General features: G+C 45.6%; 1 protein-coding gene across 2 annotated transcripts in view; it reads left to right on the plus strand.

Annotated features, from left to right (window-relative positions):
* IGF1R (insulin like growth factor 1 receptor) overlaps positions 1-22,630 on the plus strand; it is a 325,080-nt gene that overhangs the window by 40,185 nt on the left and 262,265 nt on the right. For both annotated transcript variants that reach the window (XM_003788643.2, XM_012804437.2), the window contains exon 2: positions 17,505-18,050. In XM_003788643.2, coding sequence (XP_003788691.1) covers positions 17,505-18,050 — 546 coding nt within the window. The remainder of the gene's footprint in view (positions 1-17,504; positions 18,051-22,630) is intronic.

Here is a 22,630-nt window from a genome sequence, read left to right on the forward strand (position 1 = left end):
AAAAAAAAAAAAAAAAATGCATGCTCATGGTGAAGTATTTAAACAGAAGAACACCAAGCCCCCTCCCACTTCTCTCCTCCCACTCTTCCTCCTCCCACCTTCCTTCTCAAAGGTAAGCTTCGCAGGTGTTCCTTATGCATGGCAGACTTATTCTGTTGTTTTTTAAACACAGATTTGCAATTTGCAGTTCTTCAATTTGATGTATCTTGGCTATCTTCCTATAGCAGAATGATCTTTGTTTTTAAAATGATTTTGAGTGTACAAGTGATATTATCAGTGTATGCTTTTTGTAGAAGTTAGAATGATACAGAGTGACAAGGTGGAAGGTGACCTCTTACCCTCTCTCCCCCAGGTCAGTGGGTCTCCTTGACCCACTGGCAGGTCAGTGGGTCTCCTTCCAGGGTTTCTTTCACATGTTTATACATACCTGGATCAAACAGGGAGGGAGATTGGTGGATGGGTTGGAGAGAAGCAAGCTACAGAGCAAGAAGGACAGTTAAAAAAAAAAAAGCATCAATGTCCTGAGGAAGTGTGCTCACCTCTTTAAACTTTTTCCTTTAGAACAGCCTTAGGTTTACAGCAAAGTTGCCAGGATAGTACAGAAAGTTCCCATGTGCCTCTTACATTTACCCTCTTGCTAGTATCCTACCTTACCATGGTAATTTGCCACAGTTAAGGAGCCAGCATTAGCCCATGATTCCTGCTGGCTCAGCACTTCCCTGAGATTTCACCTGTCTTTGCTGGGTGTTCCTCTCCTGGCCCAGGGTCCCATGTGGGCCCCATATCACGTTGAGGCATCCTGTCTCCTTTGCTGTCTCTGATCTGTGATGGCACCTCAGACTTCTCTTTTTCCTTGTTCTTACAGACTGCAACAGTTCCATACAGACTCTCCCTTAATTTGAGTTTTTCTGGTGATTTTCTTGTGGTGAGACTGAGATCGCTGGGTTTGGGAGAGGAAGACACGGAGCTGCAGTGTCCTCTCACCCCCTGGCATCGAGCGTCAGTTCTGCTGGCCTGACTCAGCAGCGCCGATGTTAACCGTGTCACCTGGCTAAGGCCGCATGCGTGCTGGGCTTCTGTACTATAAAAAATTACATATTGATATTCTTTGTTCTTTTTAATTGATGTGTATTGATAACTGCAAGGGGATCTTACAGTGTCTTTAAAAGATAGACATTTATGCCAGTTTTTGACATTATGCTTTAGATTCTAAAGAATACTGCCATGTGTATCTGTCTGCCCTGCTCATGAGAGGATAGGATGCCTAGAGAGGAGTTGCTGGCTAAAGGCCATGGGCACTGGAGATTTTGGGGTGGGTGCCGCCCTCCAGAATGGTGTGCACACTTGCTTCTGCCACAGGTCACAAGCTCCTCATCCTCACTCACGCTGGTGGTGTTGGATTGGTAATAGTTTTGTGGATCTAATAAGCTAAAAAGGTTTTGGTTTACCTATCCTTAATTTTGAGAAGTGATGTTTTTACTATGCCCTGGAAACCTTAATGTAAGAGGATTGTAAGAACAGGGCTCTCTGGTGATATTTGGGAAACATCTGTTTAGTACCAAGCTTTGGTTAAAAATATAAACAAAATAGGAATCTCCCCTCAGGGAATCAAAGCCTTTTATCTAAAAGCTCTCCTTCCTACAACACTCACCTGAGATAATTGTTCTCAGTCACAGGCACAGCATCTAGAAATGGAGTTAGTCCAAGTCTGTTGTTTACCAGCTAATGTTAAGGAAGCCTGCTGGATGGTCTGGGCACTGTGGAGGGTTGGGGAAGGGAGAGATCACCTGTGCTCCAGGTGCTAGGGGGTTGGGTGAGGTAGGTTTGGATGGGATACGTGAGTATGGAGCAGGTGAGGGCCTGCGGCCTTAGTCTCTAGGGTCCTTGTACGTTTTGCCAAGGCTCATCCCATGTTCCTTTTCCCTGCATGTCCTTGCCTGAGGTATCAAGGCATGAAGGGGCTGTGAAGCATGTCGCTTGGGAGAGAAGTCACACACCCCCTCCCCAGCCTCTTGCCTGACTCATCCCACATGAACACCCTTTTCTTGCTTTCTTCTGACTTGCCATCCAGCAACTCTGGGCTTCCGTGCCATGGCCTGGAGCCTCATTAACCCAGAGGCTGCGTCCTGGATGGTCAGAAATCAGCAGGCATAGAGGTGGTGTTGGCCATGGGTGGCTGACCACTGACAAGCCTGTGAGTGGTAGGTACCACCTCCATTGGGGGGGGGGGATTTACCTCCTTTTGTGGGGATTTGAGACTTTTTTCTTTCCTTGGCACTTCAGAGCTTTGTTCTGCAGTAGGCCTCTGGGAAGACTGGTCCATGCAGCTGCTGAGTGTGGCTGCTGTCTGGCACCATCCTGTCCCAGGTTTGCTGCTTCCCCAGTGCACTCGAGGAGGCCTGCCTCTACCTCCCAGGGATTTGTTTGTTCCCTGATAGAATGAACTCTTGTTTTCTGTGTTTGCCTACTGTCCAGGGTAGAATTCTTCAAGGCTGTGTTTGCATTATCCTCAGGAATGGGGGCATTTTTGACTTTGTTACAGTGCCTGAGAGGGGCCGCCCAGCAGCACCTGGCTCATTTATGCTTCCCATTTAGAAAAGTGTCCTTTATCTGTGGTGCTGAGGAACATTTGTGTTTATCTCTTTGCACTTACCTGACATACTCTTATGTCTCAGGGTTTGTTTTTTTTAGAATGATTATTCTTGTCTACATGGTGTAACATGCCACTGACTCTTAAGTAAATTAACACAGTCTGTGCTGGGGCATAAGGGAACATGGAAAGGAAATGGGAGAGCTATTATTAAAGGGGGGAGGCACTCCTAGAGACCCCACTGCACACGTTTATTCACATGTGCCCATCCCATGGTAGGCTCTTCAGTCTTCCGCAGGGCTCCCCCAAGTGGGTATCCCTGCACCCTTTACCAGTGAAGAGGAGATGTGGAGAGGCTTAGGGACCCCCAGCTGCACCACTGTGTGGTTTCATGAGCATCCAGCACCTTCCTGGGGCAGTATGGTTGTGCCAGCCTGGCTTTTCCCATTCTTGCAGTGCTCTTGGCCCAGCACCCCTGAGCCCATGCGACTGGAAGGCCTGGGTGGGAGGGGTTGACCAGACTTGGGGTGACATTGGCCTCTCACACTGCACTGAGTGTTTACAAAGGCAAAGGTTGTTCATGCTTGTCAGAGTTCTCCATGTGCTTGAGAATGATACTGTTCTCAACCAAAACTTTTTTTTTTTTTTTTTTGAGACAAAGTCTCATTTTGTTGCCCTGGCTAGAGTGCCGTGGTGTTACAGCTCACAGCAACCTCAAACTCTTGGGTCAAGTGATCCTCTTGGCTTTGGCCTCCCAAGTAGCTGGGACTACAGGCACCTGACCCAGTAACCAGCTAGTTTTTCTAATTTTAATAGAGATGGGGTCTCACTCTAGCTCAGGTTGGTTTTGAACTCCTGAGCTCAAGCAGTCCACCTGCCTCAGCCTCCCAGAGTGCTGCGATTACTGGCGTGAGCCACTGCACTGGGTCTCACCCAAAACTTGTAAAGAAACAAAACAAAACAACTGTATTTGGTGATTTCCATGAAAGAACATGTAGATTTCTGGGTGGGGTAGAAACTGTCTTAACATTAGGGAATCGTTGTATGATCTGAATATCAGCCTCTAATAAAGAACGGGTATGCTGAGGCCTAGGAGGCTGACTACCTGTGACTTGCAGAGGAGGGTTGGGACTGTGTCTAAGAGGTCTCGGGAAGGAAAGCTGTTGGTTGAGTGTTGCCGTGAAGATGGGAATGTGATTCAGAAAAGAGAGAAACAGGTAGGGCAGTGATAGTGGCAGTTGCCTGATGAAGTGGAAATCCCATGCTTCTTGTTTGTGAGATACTCCTCTGTCCTCCAAGGAGAACATTGTGTGAAGGGAGAGTTCTTATAGTTGGGTTAGGTTGGGTTTTCTGTCCTCCCCCCCTTCATGGGTGGTGAACAAAAACAACAGTTTGGCATTTGCTGTGTAACTAACTTGTGGATACAGTATATGTTTTCAGTGGACTGTAAGGCCTGAAATGGTAGCATTTCCTTGTTAACTCAGTGTTTTCTTCCTTTACATATGGATTATGAGATATAAACTCTGTAAAGCTTCTTTTTTCCGAGGGCAGGGATTTTTTTGAGGCAGAATCTTGCTCTGTTGTCCTGGCTAGATTGCAGTGGCATCATCATGGCTCACTGCAACCTGAAAACTCCTGGGCTCAAGTGATCCTCGCCTCAGCCTTCTGAGTAGCTGGGATTACAGGTGTGTACCATCACATTTGGCTAGTTTTTTTCTAATTTTCTTTTTTGGAAATGGGATCTTACTCTTGCTCAGACTGGCCTCAAATTCCTGACCTCAGGTAATCCTCCCACCTTGGCCTCCCAGAGTGCTAGGATTATAGGCATGAGCCGCTGCACATGCTGGCCTGAAAACTTTTTTATAAGCTTCCTTTGAGGGCTCAGAGCATCGGGATTGACAGAGGTGTCTGACCTTGGAGCCTTTAAAGAGGTGCCCGCATTGGTCTAATGGCTCTTGGTGTCCACAGTGACAGTGTGTGAGAAAGCCCCTGTTCCAGTCACATCCACCTGGCTGTAGCATCCTTATCAGCCTTGAAAAATACCTCCAAAGAGGAATTTTCTACCCCAGAATTACGTGACATGAGGTCAATTTAAGCTCAGCTCTGACAGGTGGTGTAGCTCAGGCCTGTAATCGAGCGCCGAAGCAGGTGGATACCTTGAGCTCATGAGTTCGAAACCAGCCTGAGCAAGAGTAAACCTAAGCTCTGCCCCCTAATGACTGAATGATCTCAGGTAGGGCATTTGGTTATCGTTGACCTTCAGTTTCCCTAGCTTTGAAACAGGGCAAATACTACCCTAAAGGTCTTATCAATAGTCAATCAAATCAGGCCTCTATAATCTCTGAAATGTGCAGCCCCACAGAAATCTTTATTATCTCTTTGGGAGTCTAGTCTGATTGTAAATACACCCTACTGTGTCATTTTATATGGAACTCATCCTTTACCTTGTATTGGTCCAAGTTCTATGTCTCCCTCCCCTGATAGTGTCACATAGAGTCAGGCCAGCCCTCACATGCTTGGTTTCTGGAGCTGTTACCCATGAGGTGGGATTTCTCATCCCTGTTCCCACTTGGATGTTCTTTGACTGGTCCTTCTTCTCTCTCTCTCTCTCTCTTTTTTTTCTCTTCAGACAGAGTCTCACTCTGCCACCTTGAGTAGAGAGAGTGCTGAGTGTCAAAGCTCACAGCAACCTCAAACTCTTGGTTTTAAGTGAGCCACCTGCCTCAGTCTCCTAAGTAGCTGGACCTACAGGCACCCGCCACAAAGCCCAGCTAGTTTTTCTATATTTAGTAGAGATAGGGTCTTGCCCTTGCTTAGGATGTGTAGATCTCCTGAGCTCAGGCAGTCTGCCCAACTTGGGCTCCCCGAGTGCTAGCATGCAGGAGCCACTGCTTCTGGCCATTCTTCTCTCTTTTTGGGGGAGCCTCTGCTCTGGCCCATTACTCTCCTAAATCTTCTTGGGTGCAGTCTAAGACTGCCTGACTTTTTTTTTGGCAGCCACAACATCGCTCATCACATACAGAAATTATATCCAATTAAATCTCCTAAGTCTTTTTTACACCTCCTACATTTGTGCATTTCTTTTTTTGCACCCAAGTGTCCAAATAGCATTTATTTCCTTTCTATTGCAATTCCAATCTGTTGATCTTTTTAGCTCTTGACTCTGTCATCCCCTGTATTTGCCATCTCTCTTGGAAACTTGTCATTCTTGAATTAGATAAACATTTTATCTGTGCCGTCATTCGAGCAATTGATACAAACAGTTGAAACATACAGGACTTGGCTAGGCGCCTGTGGCTCAAGCGGCTAAGGCACCAGCCACATACACCTAAGGTGGCGGGTTTGAATCCCCAGCCCGGGCCCGCCAAACAACAATGATGGCTGCAACCAAAAAATAGCCAGGCGTTGTGGCAGGCGCCTGTAGTCCCAGCTACTTGGGAGGCTGAGGCAGGAGACTCGCTTGAGCCCAGGAGTTGGAGGTTGCTGTGAGCTGTGATGCCATAGCACTCTACCCAGGGGGATAGCTTGAGGCTACATCTCAAAAAAAAAAAAAAAAAAAAGAAACATACAGGACTTGGAAAGAACCTGGTGGACTTCCACTAGACACCCTCCTCATGCTGTTCATTAATCAGTCAGTGCTTTGGGGCTGAATTGCACATTTACCAAGCTATTCACATGTAGTTCATATTTCTTCACCTTGTCAACAAGGGCATGATGAGATTTTAGCAAGACACTGTGGATAAAGTGTGTGTTCCTACAATCTATTAATTCAAAAAAAATCCTTATGCCGAGAAAACACCTCCCCATCCCAAGGTACTGTGTTGGTTGGTGGCTGGTGCCCCGTGGCCTCGCTCTGCAGTGGCACTTTTCTTCTGGTTCTGCCTTTGGTTGATACCACTCCTCTGAAGGGCAGGTGAGGGAATGTTGCTGCTGAGTGGGCTGGAGCGTTGGGCTGTGATTGGCTGTTATCTGGAGCAAAGCAGAACTGAGCTCCTTGGAAGTATGATGGTTAGATGAAAGAATCTAACCATCAGGGGAACTAAGACTTGGGAAGGTGCTGGGAGTGGCCTCCTCAGGCCACTGTCTTGGTTGTGAGTGGAGAAATCCTAAATACCCAGAGGACCTGGTTTGGTGAAAATTGCAGTATGCCTTGGCAAAGAAGTCAGCAATATAGATTGTTCTCCAGATACTCAGATGAGCATAAAGTGGAAAAAATACTCCTCCTCTGCGGGGAGAAGTGAATCTGGAGGTGTTAGAGCAGAATAGTAAATGTAGAAGTTGTAGAAGATATAAAGGCCTCAGGGAGAGTGGGAGTGAGCCCTGAAGGGAAGGAAGGGGCTCGGGGGTGGGGGTGGCCTGGGGACAGGTTGGAGCTGTGATCTACCCTTATGTTCACTCCTCCACTCTTTAAAAGGCCACAGCTGCTGATGTACAGCGTACAGATGTGCCTGGCCTTAAGAAAACAACCCATGAATATCTGAAGTTAGAAAATTGATGAAATGGGGTATGAATTGTGCCCTTGAATTATATCAGATAGTGAGGAGCTGGCACACGTCCGTTTGTGTAGATGGTTTCTTGCTGCATTTGGCTTCAGCCCAGTGCATACAGAAGTGTGTGCAGGCACCCTGCACCCCCTGCCCCACTGCTTCTGTCTACCTGTAAGGCTGTATGCCCTGACCTCTCTGGCTGTGCTGGGGGCAGGCCCACAGCCACACCTGGCATGGTAGCATTTTTAAAAGCCTGGCCCATGTGCTCTGTCTGTGGCAGAGGTGAGGCCCAACCTGCTTCTCTTCCCACTGGGCTCTCCTTGGTAGTCTCTCAGCAGTGCAGGGGCAGAATGGCTGCCTTCAGCTTCCGGCTCATACTTGTGTGGCCCATGTGAGGGAGGGACAGAGTAAAATGCAGCAAAAGTTTTCCCCTATACTTAAAAAAAAACTGTAGAAATACAAGTGATACAAAATTCACTATCTTAACCATTTTTGAGTGTGTAGTTCACATTAAGTACAAGCTTTATGCATTCATATTGTTGCATGGTCAGTCTCTAGAACTCTTTACCTTGCAAAACCAAAACTCAGCCCCCATTAAACAATAGGTCCCCTTTCCATCTCCCCACAGTCCCTGGCAGTCACTTTCTGTCCCTATGAATTTGACTATCCTGATACTTCATATTACTGGAATCATACACAGTATTTGTTCTTTTGTGACCCCTCCCCCGCCATTTCACTTAGCATAATGTCTTCAAGGTTCATCTACATTCTAGCACTTGATATGATTTCCTTCCTGTGGGTGAGCTAGAGTGATGTAGTGACTGACCCCTGGCTGTGTGGTGGATGGTTCATCATGGAGCCAAGAGTTAGCTGGACTCTGAGTACTGGCCCAGTGTCGTCCTTCTCTAGCAAAGCCCCCAAATTAAATAGAAAACCTTAAACTTTTAAGAGGCTGATATTTTAATACCACATTTATGAAGAATCACACCCCACAGGTGAATGGGATTTCTACAGTATTGTCAGCTAGGTTTAGGTAACTGGCTAGTTGAAAAGAGTACAGGTCACTTAAGGAAACTGGAGCATTGCAGGGCAAAGCAAAATACTTTTGAAATGAGGATGTGAACTGTAACTGGAATGATGTAATGCGTTCTACAAAATGAAGCTAGTGAGGGGACAGGGGACGTGGAGCCGGCTTTTATTTAGAACAATTGCCTGGTTCTGAGAAGAAAAAAATCACTTGGGTTGGGGGAGAGGAGGGGAGGAGGAGCATATTTGTGCTGGATGTCTTGTGTGTGGGCGCTGTGCTCCCCCTTGGCTGTACCCCACACCTCTCCCAGGGCCCCAAAGCACTGTCCCCTGGCTGCACAGTTGCCATTGTAGATGGTGGTGAGGAGGAGGGGATGTGATTGGCAGGGGCTTGCTTAGAAGGCCTCACAGTAAGGTGAAGCTCCAGTTCCCAGGGGGTCTCTGGCCTCTGTGTGGTACTTCATCAAAAAGCCAACAATCCATCAGAACCATGAATAATTAGAAAGGATTAGAGGCTCTTAGAAGGGCATTTTTAAAATATAGAGACTTAGAATATTTGGCTTTTGGATATTTTAAGATCAGACAGGCATTTGGAGTGACTGTCTGCCCTGGTAAAGTTGTTTTTATGAAAATCCAGGGAAACTGTTGTTGCCCCTCTGTTAAAGCAAATAAAGCTCTACACCAGGTTCTGCACCAATCTGCTTGGCTGCAGATGCTTACAAGTGGAAGGAGACACTGGGGCTTGTGTTTCCTCCAGTGTTTAATTCCTGGTAAAGTTACCACTTTTTTTTTTTTTTCTTTTTGAGACAGAACCTCACTTGTCAACTTCACTAGAGCGCTGTGACATCAGAGCTCACAGCAACCTCACACTCTTGGGCTTAAGCCATTCTCTTGCCTCAGCCTCTTAAGTAGCTGGGACGACAGGCACCTACCACAACACCTGGCTATGTTTAGAGATGGAGTCTCACTCTAGCCCATGCTGGTCTTGAACCTGTGAGCTCAGGTGATTCACTCATCTGGGCCTCCCGGAGTACTAGGATTACAGGTGTGAGCTACCACTCCCAGCCTTAATGTTTCCACTTCTTAATTGGCATGGCAGAATATAAACATCTTACACATCCCTGTTACGTTCTTAGCTAAGTTGTAGCACTCTGTGTAATGTAGCACTCTGCGTAATGTTCTGAGCCTTTAGGACTATTTTATGTGGGCCTGGATTTTGTTTATGTGCAGCATAGAGATGGTCTGTCATGGGGCAGTAAAGAACAGTCTGCACATTGAGGTTACACTCAGCTTTTAGTTTCAGTCCCCAGCACCTCCTGTGTAATGGAACTCCCTTACATTCTTACCAGGGCCTTCAGTTATTGCATGTGTGAGGTGGCTAGGACTGCTGTCTGTGTGAAAGGGAAATGTACACACGCAGTGTAAACACATTCATTCTCACTGACACATGAAGATGAAGGGCTTAACATGAATTGTGTCTGTTTACACTTACATGGAAAATCCTGCTGTAACAAACTCTGAAGTATCAGTAGTGTTTGTTATCATAACATTGTCTTTTTTCCTCACCTCCTGATTGCTGATTTTTGGGTTAGTTGCAATCTGCTGCAGGATGAGGCCTAAAGAAACCCATGTTGCCTCTTTATTGAGCACAGAGAGTATGCTCAGATCTCAAAGGTCTGTCTGGTCAGGATGCAGATTTGGCCTGCGCAGGAGGATCACGTGGGATTAGGGAGATTCTGTCTCCATCTCATTTTTCTTCTGCCTTGCTTTGTTTTAGGCATAGTTTCTATGGACTTGGGAGTTTTCTGATGAAGCAAAGGTCAAATTAAGAAATAACAGGTATGGCTCGGCGCCTATAGCTCAACCGGCTAAGGCGCCAGCCACGTACACCTAAGGTGGCGGGTTCGAATCCCCAGCCCGGACCCGCCAAACAACAATGACGGCTGCAACCAAAAAATAGCCGGGCGTTGTGGCGGGCGCCTGTGGTCCCAGCTACTTGGGAGGCAGAGGCAGGAGACTCGCTTGAGCCCAGGAGTTGGAGGTTGCTGTGAGCTGTAATGCCACGGCACTCTACCCAGGGGGACAGCTTGAGGCTCTGTCTCAAAAAAAAAAAAAAAAAGAAAGAAATAACAGGTACATAGGCTTTCCCTGCTCCAGGCTGCAATACAGTGTGGATGGGGAGTTAGTAACAGGTGAGGACTGAGGGGGTTACAGGATTATTTCTGAGGACGGTGGGTCTGGCAGGGTGGTGCCCAGCCTAGCAGGATCAGCATCACCTGGGCACATACTGAAACACATTAGGTCCCACCACTTTGTGTTTTAACAAGCCTTTCATGTGGTTCTGATGCCTGCTGAGAATTTTGAACACTATCTACACACAAAGGGAGGGAGGCTGACCTCCTAAGTGCTTGTCTCAGCCGACTGTCTAGCACCTGTCCTATTGTTGCTCTTATTCTTTTAAACCTGCTGCAGGTGCTGCACTCCTGGTCCCGCCTCCCCCCCATACCCAGGGCCAGTGCAGTCAGCTTCTGCTGCCTCCCAGGTGTGTGTTCCTTCTTCTGCCCAGGGCAGCTGGCCCCTTGCCCTTCCTGGCAAGATCCTGCTTGTCTTTGAGGCCATCTTTGAGGATCCTCTCCTGAGAAGCCTTCCTGATCTCCCCACAGATAAGGAGATGTGCATCCATCTTTGCATTCTCAGTGTCCTGACCATTTCTCCACTAAACTTTTATTTCAGGCTGGCATGGTGGCTCACACCTGTAATCCTAGCACTCTGAAAGCCCAAGATGGGTGGATTGCCTGAGCTCAGGAGTTTGAGATCAGCCTGAGCAAGAGTGAGACCCTATGTCTACTAAAAATAGAAAAGCTAGCTGAGCATTATATCAGGCTTCTGTAGTCCCAGCTACTTGGGAGGGTGAATCAAGAGGATTGCTTCAGCCCAAGAGTTTGAGGTTGCTGTGAGCTGTGATGCCATGGCACTCTACCCAGGGTGACAGAGTGAGACTCTCAAAAAAACAAAAACAGAAAAAACTTTTATTTTAATTTGTCACTTGCTAGAGAGGTGGTTGCCCTGTCCTTCTTGTGCAAAATTCGGTTACACATTAATGCTCTTCTAACCTTAAATCATTTTGACTTTCAAAGTGACAGCATTTAGAGAGGATTTTTGTTGTACTAAGTTATTGGTTACAAAGGATTCATTTTTAGAGAAGTAAAGAACTGTTACGGTGCACTGCTGGCTGAGACAAAAATTAGGCTTCTTTTATCAACCCCCAAATTTCATTCAGTTGAATTTTGCCATCAGAAGAGGTGATGGTTGGGTTCACTAATCTGTTTTACCTTCTTTATTTGCCTACTGACCTGTAGTAAAAGAGTGCTAATTATGCTTCCCAAAGTCTTTTATTTCAAACTATGAACTAAGACTATCCCATATGTTTAAAGAGGAGTTGTTCAGAGTTGAAAACATTTTAATTAAATGGATAACTACTTATGATATTCTTTAATGGAATTGTTGACAGAAAGGTAATGAACAATTTTGCTGCTCCTTTTCCTCTGTTTTATGTTACTAATCTTGAGGTTGGAGCAACAAAATAGATAGATATTTTCATTAATGTTTAATTTATTTAGTAACATTGACTAAAACTTTTTGCTGTTGGCAGTAACAAAAAAGCAGTTCTTTGATTCTGATGATGGCTTCTGAAGTGTAGGCAAGTAACAACCCATTTTGTGGGTAAGGAAGATGAAGCTTAGTGTCGGGATGTGTCTGCCTGAGGGCATGAGCCAGTAAATGGTACCTCAGGACTCCTGGGAGTTATCTCACTTTTCTTTTTGTAGAACACCAAGGTTGTGTGTAATGTAGACCATTTGAGATTGGACAGTTAAGTTCAAGAACTCAGCCTAGAAATGGCACTACTACATACCTCATCGTCGAAATCACTATGGTCACCTTCAAGTACTCCCCTTGGGAAGTCATGCACCAGTGGTGGCACCTAGTCCACCCTCCAAAGCAGTTGTGGAACTCTTTTCCTAGAATGGCCACCAGAGCTGTCATTGTATGAGGCATGACAATTAAGTTCATGAACTTGCCCTAGAAAAAGTGCTTTGAAGGGTGGATGAGCCACCAGAATCAGTGCTGGTTTCACAAGGGGGATAGTTCGAAGGTGACTACAGTGATATTCGGCAGGAGGTATGTAGCCTTTCTTCTAGGATGAGTTCAGGAACTTCATTGTCAGACCTAGTATAATACATGTAGGATCACATTTCTTGTATATTGCTTCCAAATACAGTATTTAAATATACAGCTTTGGGGGATTTTCTCAGCCAGAGGCTTTTCATTAGACCTTCTCGTATTAGCAGTTAACTCTTAGGTATTTATTTTCTAAATGTGTGTAGTTTATATATGCCATTCACTTAAGTCTTTACAGCAGAAATTCTGCTTCTTGATGTTTTCAGAAATACTAAGGAATTTTTTAGGAACAGTGTTTAGTTCAACTGAAAGGCTTTATTAAAAATGATATCTCTGGGGAAGTGAATTCCATCCCAGGTAGCAGGGGTGCTTCTGCCCCCGGCCTCCCTCCCTCTATCCCCTGCCATGTGTGCTGGCAGGTCACCATCTGTTTTGGTCCTGCTGCTGTTCACTGGCTTGGGGACCAGTGCTGAGGCCCACTGTCCCCACCTTCCCGCTGTGTCCTTTCTCCCCACCTCCTGCTTTCCTTAATTTCCCTAAGTTTCTATTATTTACATACCAGCCTGGTATCTCATATTCTGAAAGTTTTGCGGTAGTTTTTTTTGGGGGGGGGGAGTGTTTGTTTTTGAATCATGCTAGTATCTGTTGCTTTGAAGAGGGAGAAATGGTATTTTGCAATTTCATTTTACTCATCAATGTGCAGTTCCAAAGGGCGTGTCTCTCTTCTTCCTGCACCATGTTGAATATTTATTCTCTCATAGCCTGAATTATTTCATAGCACAAATGAAACATATTGTATTTTCTTTCCTGTTTGTGGCTTGTGCCTTTTGAACACTGCTATCATTCATGGTCCAGCTTGGTTTTCTCTTTTTTTCTATTTCTATCAGAAAACATCCTGAAGACCAACCGTGTCAGTCACAGAATCCAAAACAGCTGGTTCTGGGATCTTGCCTCACACTTTGTGGCTTGGGCTTGTCTTCTCTTCCGGAGCAAGAGGGTAGTTTCTTCCTACTGTGTGTTTTTTTTTCCTTCCTTCTATAAATAGGGGAAAAGTGTCAAGTATGGAGACTGCTCTTTCATTTGTAGGAGCTGCAGCTTTCAGCTTTATAGTGTGGCTTCTGTTAGCTGAGTGTCGGTGCTGGCCGTGGAGGGCCACCCAGCCACTCTGCAGAGTGAAGCAGGTCCCTCCCAGCCCTCTGTGTGTCTGTGTGTTGATTACAGTATGGCGGTTCAGCAAGCTCCGATGCTGGGCCTTCATGTGCTTTCACTAGGTACAATGTTATCTGTTGGAAGTGATAACAAACTGATGTCTAACATTTTATACAAGTTGAGCATCTAAAATCCAAAATGACCCCAAATCCAGTCTATTGCTATAGCACCCTGAATGTGCCCTATCTCACCTGATCTCAGAAGCTAAGCAGGGTCAGGCCTGGTTAGTACTTGGATGGGAGAACAAAATCCAAAGTGCCCTGAAATCTGAAACTCTGAGTGCCAGCATGGCTGCATAAGTGGAAAATTCCACACCTGACCTCATGTGACAGGTTGCATTCAATATGCAGGTGTATAACATACTGTTTATTCAGTGTCCACAGGGAAAAGAGACCCTCCCACCCCACTTGAGCTTTGATACAACTTTTTCTTGAATGCCCAGATTCCCTCATGCAAACACACCCACAAAGAATAATAAAATAGTTGAGTGTATACAAACTTTATTTTATGAACAGAGATTACTAAAAATGTAAAATTACTGTTGTATGAGGTGTGTATGAAACCTAAGTGAATTTCATGTTTAAACCCGGGTTCTATTTCTAAGATAATCTCCATATGTATATGCAAGTATTCCAAAATCTAAAAAGCTTCTGATCCCAAACATTTTGAATAAGGCATATCCAACCTGTAATATGATCAACACATCATTCCTCTATCAAAACTTCTGCTTACTATTTGAGAGAAAACTAATATATACTTAATTTGTAATAGTACAGAAAGAATAAGAATTTTGGGGTATAGGAAAAAAGAAAGAAGTATCTCCTTACCTCCCAAAAAGATGAGGTACTTAGTGACGTTGAGTCATTTACCTGAAGCTCAGTGAAGATCAAATAGAGAAAAGAGAGGTGGGGGAAGGAGGGAGGAGTTGGGGGCACACTTGGAGGAGCTATTGAAGCCAAGATGTTTGGGCAGGTCTTGGAGGAGGTGACATTTGAATTGAGACCCACCTGGTGGGAGAATGGGGCATCTCAAGTAGAGGAGAGGATGGCAAGTACTCCAGGCAGCAGGGTGTGAGGAGGGAAGGAGTGTGGCATGGTGGAGCTTGGTAGCTCCTGTAGTGTCCTGTTAGCTAGTACTGGCTCAGGGAGGGACTGGGGAAGGCCAGACAAGACAGCAGCTCAGACCAGAGTTAGAACAGTGCAGGCACGAAGACTTGGTAAAATCTATTCATTCTAACGTGTCATGTTGATGTATCTGCTGTGTACCAAGGCATGGGGGATATAATTGTCAACTCAATAGAAAATAATTCCTGTCTTCCTGGAGCTGTCGTTGTGTTGGGAGTGATGAGAGTGGGAGTCTGTGAGAAGACAGGCCAGGGCTGGGTCCTGCAGAGAGTGGGTGCACCCTGGCAGAGAAGTGCATGGGATCATAGAGGAACAGTGAGCTGCCCGGGGAGGAATGAGGTGGCTGTGACCGTAGAAAGAGCAGCCAAGATTCCCATGGGCTTCGGTGCTGGAGCCCATGGCTCTTTGATTTTTGACGTGGACTTTGGAGAATGGGAGTGTCATTGACCAAGATGTGTAAGCTTGAGAGGTGGATTTTGTTGAGTTATTAAATACCTCAGTAGCGATGTGGGGTAGGCACATGGATAGATACTCTGTTCTCAAGCTCAGAATTTTCTGGGCCAGAGGTGTGAGAATCATCTGGAGAAGGTGGCATGGGAAGCCACGTGTCTGGAGATGACAGAGGAGAGCTTCCAGCACTCAGATGTAGAGGTCAGGTAGAAGGGGGAAGTGGTCAGTTGGTGCTGCCTCAGAGAGGGACTGGGGAAGGCCCTTCATTCATGTTAGAATGAATGGATTTCACCAAGTCCTGCCTGGTCAGGAATCAGAATCCTGGAGGAGGAGGCAGTGCTGGGTGACTCTGGAGAGGGGTCAGGTTCCTATGAGGACACAGAGTTCTCGTTGGTTGGATAGTGTTGTAGTGGGCTTTGCTGAGAGTGGTTCCTTGAAGTCATGGAGACAGAAGCTCAGTTGGAGGGAGGTGAGGCTGCTGAGATTTGGAACTGTTGACAAGCCTTGCATCAAGTTTTGCTGCACATGTTGCATGTGTGACCTCTTATAAGGAACTTGACCCCTTCAGATCTTTCTCCACCTTCAGACTGGTGATGCTGTCACCAATGTTTGCTGAGCAAGTAATGTTGGGAGCATCACAGGAAATAAAACAAATGACCCATCCCAGTCTTCCAGCACAGCCTCTGGCATGTTGGGGTTTGCCAAGTACTGTTTTTTTTCTATTCTCTGTCCTAGGGGGTGTCATTTTCTCATCAGTTGAACAAAGGAATCGGACTGAAGGAAGTTTCCCTTTGTAGCTTGTCAGGTTTTGTCCACCACTCAGCCCTTGGATCCTTCCGCTTCTTGCTCCCAATGTTATTTCCGCCCAGTTTCCTTCTGTAGCCATAATGCCCAGTAGGGACTTTCCTTCTTTCTCTTGTCTATTCCACTTATTCTATCCTGAGCTTGGCCACCAGATGAATCCTCCAAAAAGCCTCACTTGGGATGCTCTGCCATTCAGGAGCCTTACGTGGGACCTCATTCCTGAGAGATGAAAGTCCCCGTGCCCGTGTGTGGTCCTTATTGACTTCGGCTCTACTAGACTCACTTTCTCTGCTTTTCTCTGCATCCTTGACATTGGATCTGCTGTCACTTTGATATATCTTGTTCTGCCTTGTCCCTGGCCTTTGGAATGTCATACCCAGTTTTAAATCCTACCCACCCTTTGGGAGCCAGCGTGTGTACAGAGTTTCCCAGCAGTGCCACCTCCTGTCTGTCCTGCTAAGTTCAGTTCACATCTAAAGTGGACTTGCTGTGTGCATACCACCAACTGCATCCTGCCCGGATTGATGGGTGTTTATCACGGGTCTTCACCCCCTGCCCTTCACCATGACCTCCTTGGAGGACAGGACACTGTTTTGCTTTAGTGCTTCACAAATTAAGAAATTCCATCAATCAGAAAGCTCTACTCAACCTGAGAAACTTTAATAGTAGGTTTGGGGATTATTAAATCCTAAGAAATGATCACAGTGAAGGGTTTTTTGGTGTGTGTGTTTTGTTTTGATGTGTGTGTCTAGTATTAAGAAAAAAATATAACAGTCTTCCTGATTGAGGCCATTTTATCAAAAGGCTTTAACATTGGCAAATACATTGGCCCAGCAATTGCTCTTGTAGTGATTTATCCTAAGAAAATAGTGTTGGGTTTATAAGATGTTCGCTAGAGCATTGTTTAGAATGTGCAAAATAGGAGATAACCTTAAATGTCCAGCAATAGAGAGTTAAAAAATAAACAGATAATTCTTGGTGCATATTCATACCCTAGAATTAGTATCACCGTCTTAAAATGATGATGTGGAAGGACATGTATTTACTTGGTATAATGCTCAAGTTAAGTGAAGAAAGTATATTTACAAATGTCTGATTTCATTTGACTGTATTTATAGAGAAAAGGTAATTGGTATAGGTAGTGTTAACTTTGCTCATCTGTTTATGTTGAGATCATCTGTTTTTATTGTCGTCTTGCTATTACCTAATCCTTCTACAGAAAGCAAGCTTTCTTGCTTAAGAAAACTATTAAAGTTGGAATTGTATGCTTCTTTTTTAAGAAAACTTTTTTTTTCTGCTGGAGGGTGGTGGTTTGTGCCTGTAATCCCAGCACTGTGGGAGGTCAAGGCGGGTGGATGGCTTGAGCACAGGAGTTCAAGACTAACCTTAGCAAAGTGAGACCCCATCTCTACTAAAAATAGAAAAACTAGCCTAGCATTGTAGCAGGAATCTACAGTCCCACCTACTCAGGAGATTGGGGCAAGAGGATTGCTTGAGCCTAAGGGTTTGAGGTTGCTGTGAGCTATGACGCGATAGCACTCTACTGAGGGCAATAAAGTAAGACTCTGTCTCAAAAAAAATTATTTCCTTTTAACTGAGATATGTTCCACCTTTTCCCCTTGTCTTCCCCTTCAGTCTGCGGGCCGGGCATTGATATCCGCAACGACTATCAGCAGCTGAAGCGCCTGGAGAACTGCACAGTGATCGAGGGCTACCTGCACATCCTCCTCATCTCCAAGGCGGAGGATTACCGCAGCTACCGCTTCCCCAAGCTCACGGTCATCACTGAATACTTGCTGCTGTTCCGAGTGGCTGGCCTCGAGAGCCTCGGAGACCTCTTTCCTAACCTCACGGTCATCCGTGGCTGGAAACTCTTCTATAATTACGCCCTGGTCATCTTCGAGATGACCAATCTCAAGGATATTGGGCTTTACAACCTGAGGAACATTACTCGGGGGGCCATCAGGATTGAGAAAAATGCAGACCTCTGTTACCTCTCCACTGTGGACTGGTCCTTGATCCTGGATGCGGTGTCCAATAACTACATTGTGGGGAACAAGCCCCCGAAGGAGTGTGGGGACCTGTGTCCGGGGACCATGGAGGAGAAGCCTTTGTGCGAGAAGACCACCATCAATAACGAGTACAACTACCGCTGCTGGACCACAAATCACTGCCAGAAAAGTAAGAACAGTGCTGACTGCTGCTTTCTCTCTGCTTCTCTCTTTCCTCTCCTCCTCCTCGACTGCCCCTTCTTCTGAATGCACATGTCCCGCTGGGCAGGGTGCAGTTGTGTTGCATTAGGACACAGCACGCCTGCTGTGTGAAAGTGGTTCCCAAGTGGGGGTCTTGGTTGGCTTTCTTTGGCACCTGGGACTCTTGGAATGCAGGACCGTGGCATGGCTGGAGGCCATCGTGGCTGCTGTCAAGACTGTTCAAATCACATATTAGAAATAATCCACCACATTTCTGGGCTAGAAACTTGCTGACCTTCAGCATTTAAGTTCCTGATGGGAAAGGTGACCTGGTATGTTCAGGAAGTCCCTGAGCCCTGGCCGGCGGGAGTTTTGCTTATGTATCAACTCTTCATCCTTTGCATGAAGGGAAATTTTTTTTTGTTTGGCTAGACTTCCTTAGCATGGACGGACTTGGAATATGGTTAAATAGACTTGATGTCCTGTGAAAGGGGTCTTTTGTTCTTAGCGACAATGTTAATGATGTTCAGGTGTCCTGGTTTATGGTAGAGCACCTAGGCAAGATGGGAGACCTCTGTGCTGGTTTCCAAGAGTCCAAGGTGCAGGCTGTTCTTGTTGGTAGTTGTGTACTGAGGTGCATTTTTAAACCTTTGGGCTTCTGTTTCCTTTCTTTTATACCTATGTATGGAATAGTGGTGATAATCTTATGAAATCACTTACTGACGGAACTTTGAAAAGTGTCCAGTGCTCTGGGAGGAGGGTCAGGTGGTAGTATTTTGAAGCTTCTTGTTTATTTACCTACAATACACTTGTGTTCCCTTGAGAATAACTGAACTTTTGTCTTAATGTGATCAATACCTTGAGAGCCAGGTTGGCACTAAAATTTGACACAGGACCCTTGCCTTATTGCATTCGGCAATGTTTACTCATAGATATGTTAGCCAGGAGTGTTCCCCTCACTGGTTAGAAGTCAGTATGTTAGCTATAAATAACTGTTATTTAATGGTTGGCCCAGTTAAAGACCCAAGGAGCCCATGTACTTTAGTAGTCATAAGAGCCTAGAAATTCCAAATTCTTAGGCTTGCCTAAACCATGAAATGTGTGAAATAAATGAAAAGGCCAGACCCCAAGTGCAGCCCTCTTTTTAGTTCCCCTTCAGCTAGACTGAAATGAGGAAAGGATATGTGTTCGCTGACCTGTCACGTAACTCTCATGCTCTGTATCATTTGATCAGCATGTGTGTGCACAAAATTTGAGTAGTAAGGGCAGGTACTGGCTGCAGCCACTACCTTGTAGAGCTGAGAACAAAATCAGGCTACTGTAAGGATAACTCTTGGGTAGAGTACTGTGCTGCAGTCACTTCAGTGATTGATTAAAAGTATGCCCAATCATTAGATGACTCACTCTTTTGGGAAAACAAAAAAATATATATTTTAAAAGTAGTTTTGACATTAAAAAGTTTTATCTTAAAAGTAAAAGGTGTCATCAGGGAGGGAATGTGTGGTCATGGAGAGACATTGATAAGGGTCTCAAGTGACCTTGGATGAGCCAGCCCCTCTGGGCGGTCATTGGGCACCTTTATATGGGAGGGTTGCTTGAGGTCAGGAGTTTGAGACCAGCCTTGCTACACAGTGAGACCTTGTCTCTATAAGATAAAAATTAGCCAGGTGTGGTGGCAGGCACCTGTATTCCTAGCTACTTGGGAGGTTGAAGCAAGAGTGTTGCTTGAGTCCAGAAATTTGAGGTTGCAGTGAGCAGGGATTGCACCATTGCACTTTAGTCTGGATGACAGAGCAAGACCCTGTCTCTAAAAAAGAAACAAAAAGGTCATTAGGTAGGCACTTGCTCAGTAATTGAGTAGATATGTATTTACTTTGGTCTCACATAGGTTTTCTCAGCTGTTTCTGACCAGGTGCTTTTTGAAGAAGCCTGGGGCAGGAGTAAGGCCCAAGTTTAGGGGTCAAGTCTAAGATTGGCGACAGGAAAGAAGCAGGTAATTTTCATTGCCTGGGCCTTAGTTTCTTCATCTGCAAAACAAGCCTGCCTTCTTTGTAGGGTTTTTGGAAGATTAAAATGAGAAAGTGGAAAAGCACTTCAGCTAGAAGTTGGGCTCCGCTTCTGCTGGTGGTGGGTGTGTCTGCTGGCTGGCTGCTTTTGGAAGGTTGTGCCCTGCACCCTTCTCCTTGGCCGGTAGTCTCAGTCCTGCTGATGTTTTTTGGGACTTCACGGTGGAGTATTTATTTAAAATTGATAACTGCATTCAGGGAAATTGTCTCCCTTTCACCTTGTCCTGAAAACTCAGGCACAGACGTATTTCTTGAAGGTTTTCTGGTTGAATCAGAACTCTGTGTTGTGCACATAGATTTCCCTTTGACCTGTATTGTCTAACGTGGTATCCGCTAGTGATGTGGCTTGCGCCATGCCTGTCTGAACTGAGACCTGACTTAAATGTAAAATACAGACTGGATTTCAAAGGCATGGTGTGGAGAAAACCCTGAAAAATATATTATTAATAATTTTTAAATTAAATATTTTTGAGACAGGGTCTTTCTCCGTCAACCCAGGCTGGAGTGCAGTGGTATAGTTATAGCTGACAGTAATCTTGAACTTCTAGGCTTTGAGGAATCCTCTTACCTCAGACACCCAAGTAGCTGTCACTATAGTCATTACATGTTGAAATATAATATATGGATTTATTAGGTTAAGTAGACTGTATTCTTAAAACTAATTACACCGGTTTATTTTACTTTTTTTTTTTTTTTTGCGAGACAGAGTCTCATTATGTCACCCTTAGTAGAGTGTTCTGACATCTTGGCTCACAGCAATCTCAAACTCTTGGCCTCAGGCATTCCTCTTGTATCACCCTCTCATATGTAGCTGGGACTATAGGCGCTCGCCACAATGCTAGAGTATATTTTAGAGATAGGGGCTTGCTCTTACTCAAGCTGGTCTTGAACTCCTAAACTCAAGCAATCCACATGCCTCAGCCTCCCACAGTGCTATGATTATAGGCACGAACCACCACACCTGGCCCCATTTTTCTTCTTACTGTGGCTACTAGAAAATTTGAAAGTACAGATGTGGCTCATGTTCTGTATTTGCTGCTCAGTGCTGCTTTGGTGCATTTGAGGCTATGAGTTCTCTCATCTCTCTGGCTGACCTGCCACTGCAGTGTTAGTAACCCTGCACCTCCCTAGCCAGACCCTTAGCAGTCATTCCAGGAGCCAGGTGAAGGGCATTGAGTTCAGATAGAATGAGTCTGTCTTGAGTTCAACATAAGCAAAAGATGAAGGGTGGAGGAATCCCATTCAGTTATTTTTCTCTTGGCTGCTTGTAGAAGGAAGAACATCTGGAGAGAAATGCCAAGTCAAGAGTATGTGTGAAATTATGGAACATTCCCAAGTGTGTAGTGCTGATACGTGGTGGTTTTTACTTGACACTCTGCTTTAAACTCCTTTTATGCCATGACTCTGCAGAGGCTGGCAGCATAGTTGACAGCCTCACTAAGGAGGTGACCACTCTATGGGTTCTGTGCACACTTCTGTCCTTCCCTGTTCTCTAACCATTTGTGGGGGAGATTTTGTGCAGGCTTGAGTTAGTCCTAAAAAGTGATTTGGCCCTTAAATAATTATGTACTATGGCTCTTCCCTTTCGGCAGGACACATAACTGTTGGGCGCCCCTCTGACAGTTGATGTGTTGATTCCTCCTCCCTCGTCTTCCACACCACCCTCTTCTGATTATTATTCTGCCCCTAGAGCTGCTGCTTTTTTGTTTCCTTTCCCTCGAGTTGGTCTTTTATGGTTAGTGGTTTCCTGTCTTAGTCTGTTTGGGCTGCTGGAATAAAATAATCAAATACCATAAATTGGGTGGCTTGTAAACAGTAGAAATTTATTGCTTACGGTTCTGGAGCCTGGAAGTCCAAAATCAAGGTGGAGGCAGATTTGGCATCTGGTAAGGGCCTGCTCTCTGCCTCATGAAGGGTGCCTTTTTGCTGTGCCTTCATGTGTCAAAAAAGGGGGCAGGAGGTCTTTCTCCAGACTCTTTTATAAGGGTACAAATCCTATTTGTGAGAGCTCCACCCTCATGACCTACTTACCTACCTGCCAGAGGCCCTACCTCCTCATACCATCACATTGGACATTCAACTTCAGCATTTTGGAGAGACATAAACATTCAGACCATAGCATAGCCCCTGGGCTGTCTTTTCACTTTCCTTGTTCTCAGCTTATCCACTGGTATTAAACTTCCAAACATTGGGGATAGCCTGCCTCCTGCTTCCTGGCCTGTGGTTCCACTTAGTACCAGTGAACTTCCCAGTACACAATTGGGGCTGGTATGCTCCCCTACCTGAGATCCTGGACCGGTCTCTGTAGGACAGGTACCTGGCATGCCAGGCAGCTCCCTAATCTATTACCCACCCCATGACCCGACGCTGTGACATGCTCACATGCTTCTCCCTCCCTCCTGTCTCCCTCATCTCTTGCCTCAGTGGTGTGCCCTCTGCTAACCAGCTACTGCAGCTTAGCAAGCTGAATTCCAGCTTGCCTTTTCCTACTGAGGACTTGAGG

The sequence above is a fragment of the Otolemur garnettii genome, unplaced genomic scaffold (assembly GCF_000181295.1).
Source record: "Otolemur garnettii isolate 467f Iridium unplaced genomic scaffold, OtoGar3 scaffold00029, whole genome shotgun sequence".
Lineage (NCBI taxonomy): Eukaryota > Metazoa > Chordata > Mammalia > Primates > Galagidae > Otolemur > Otolemur garnettii.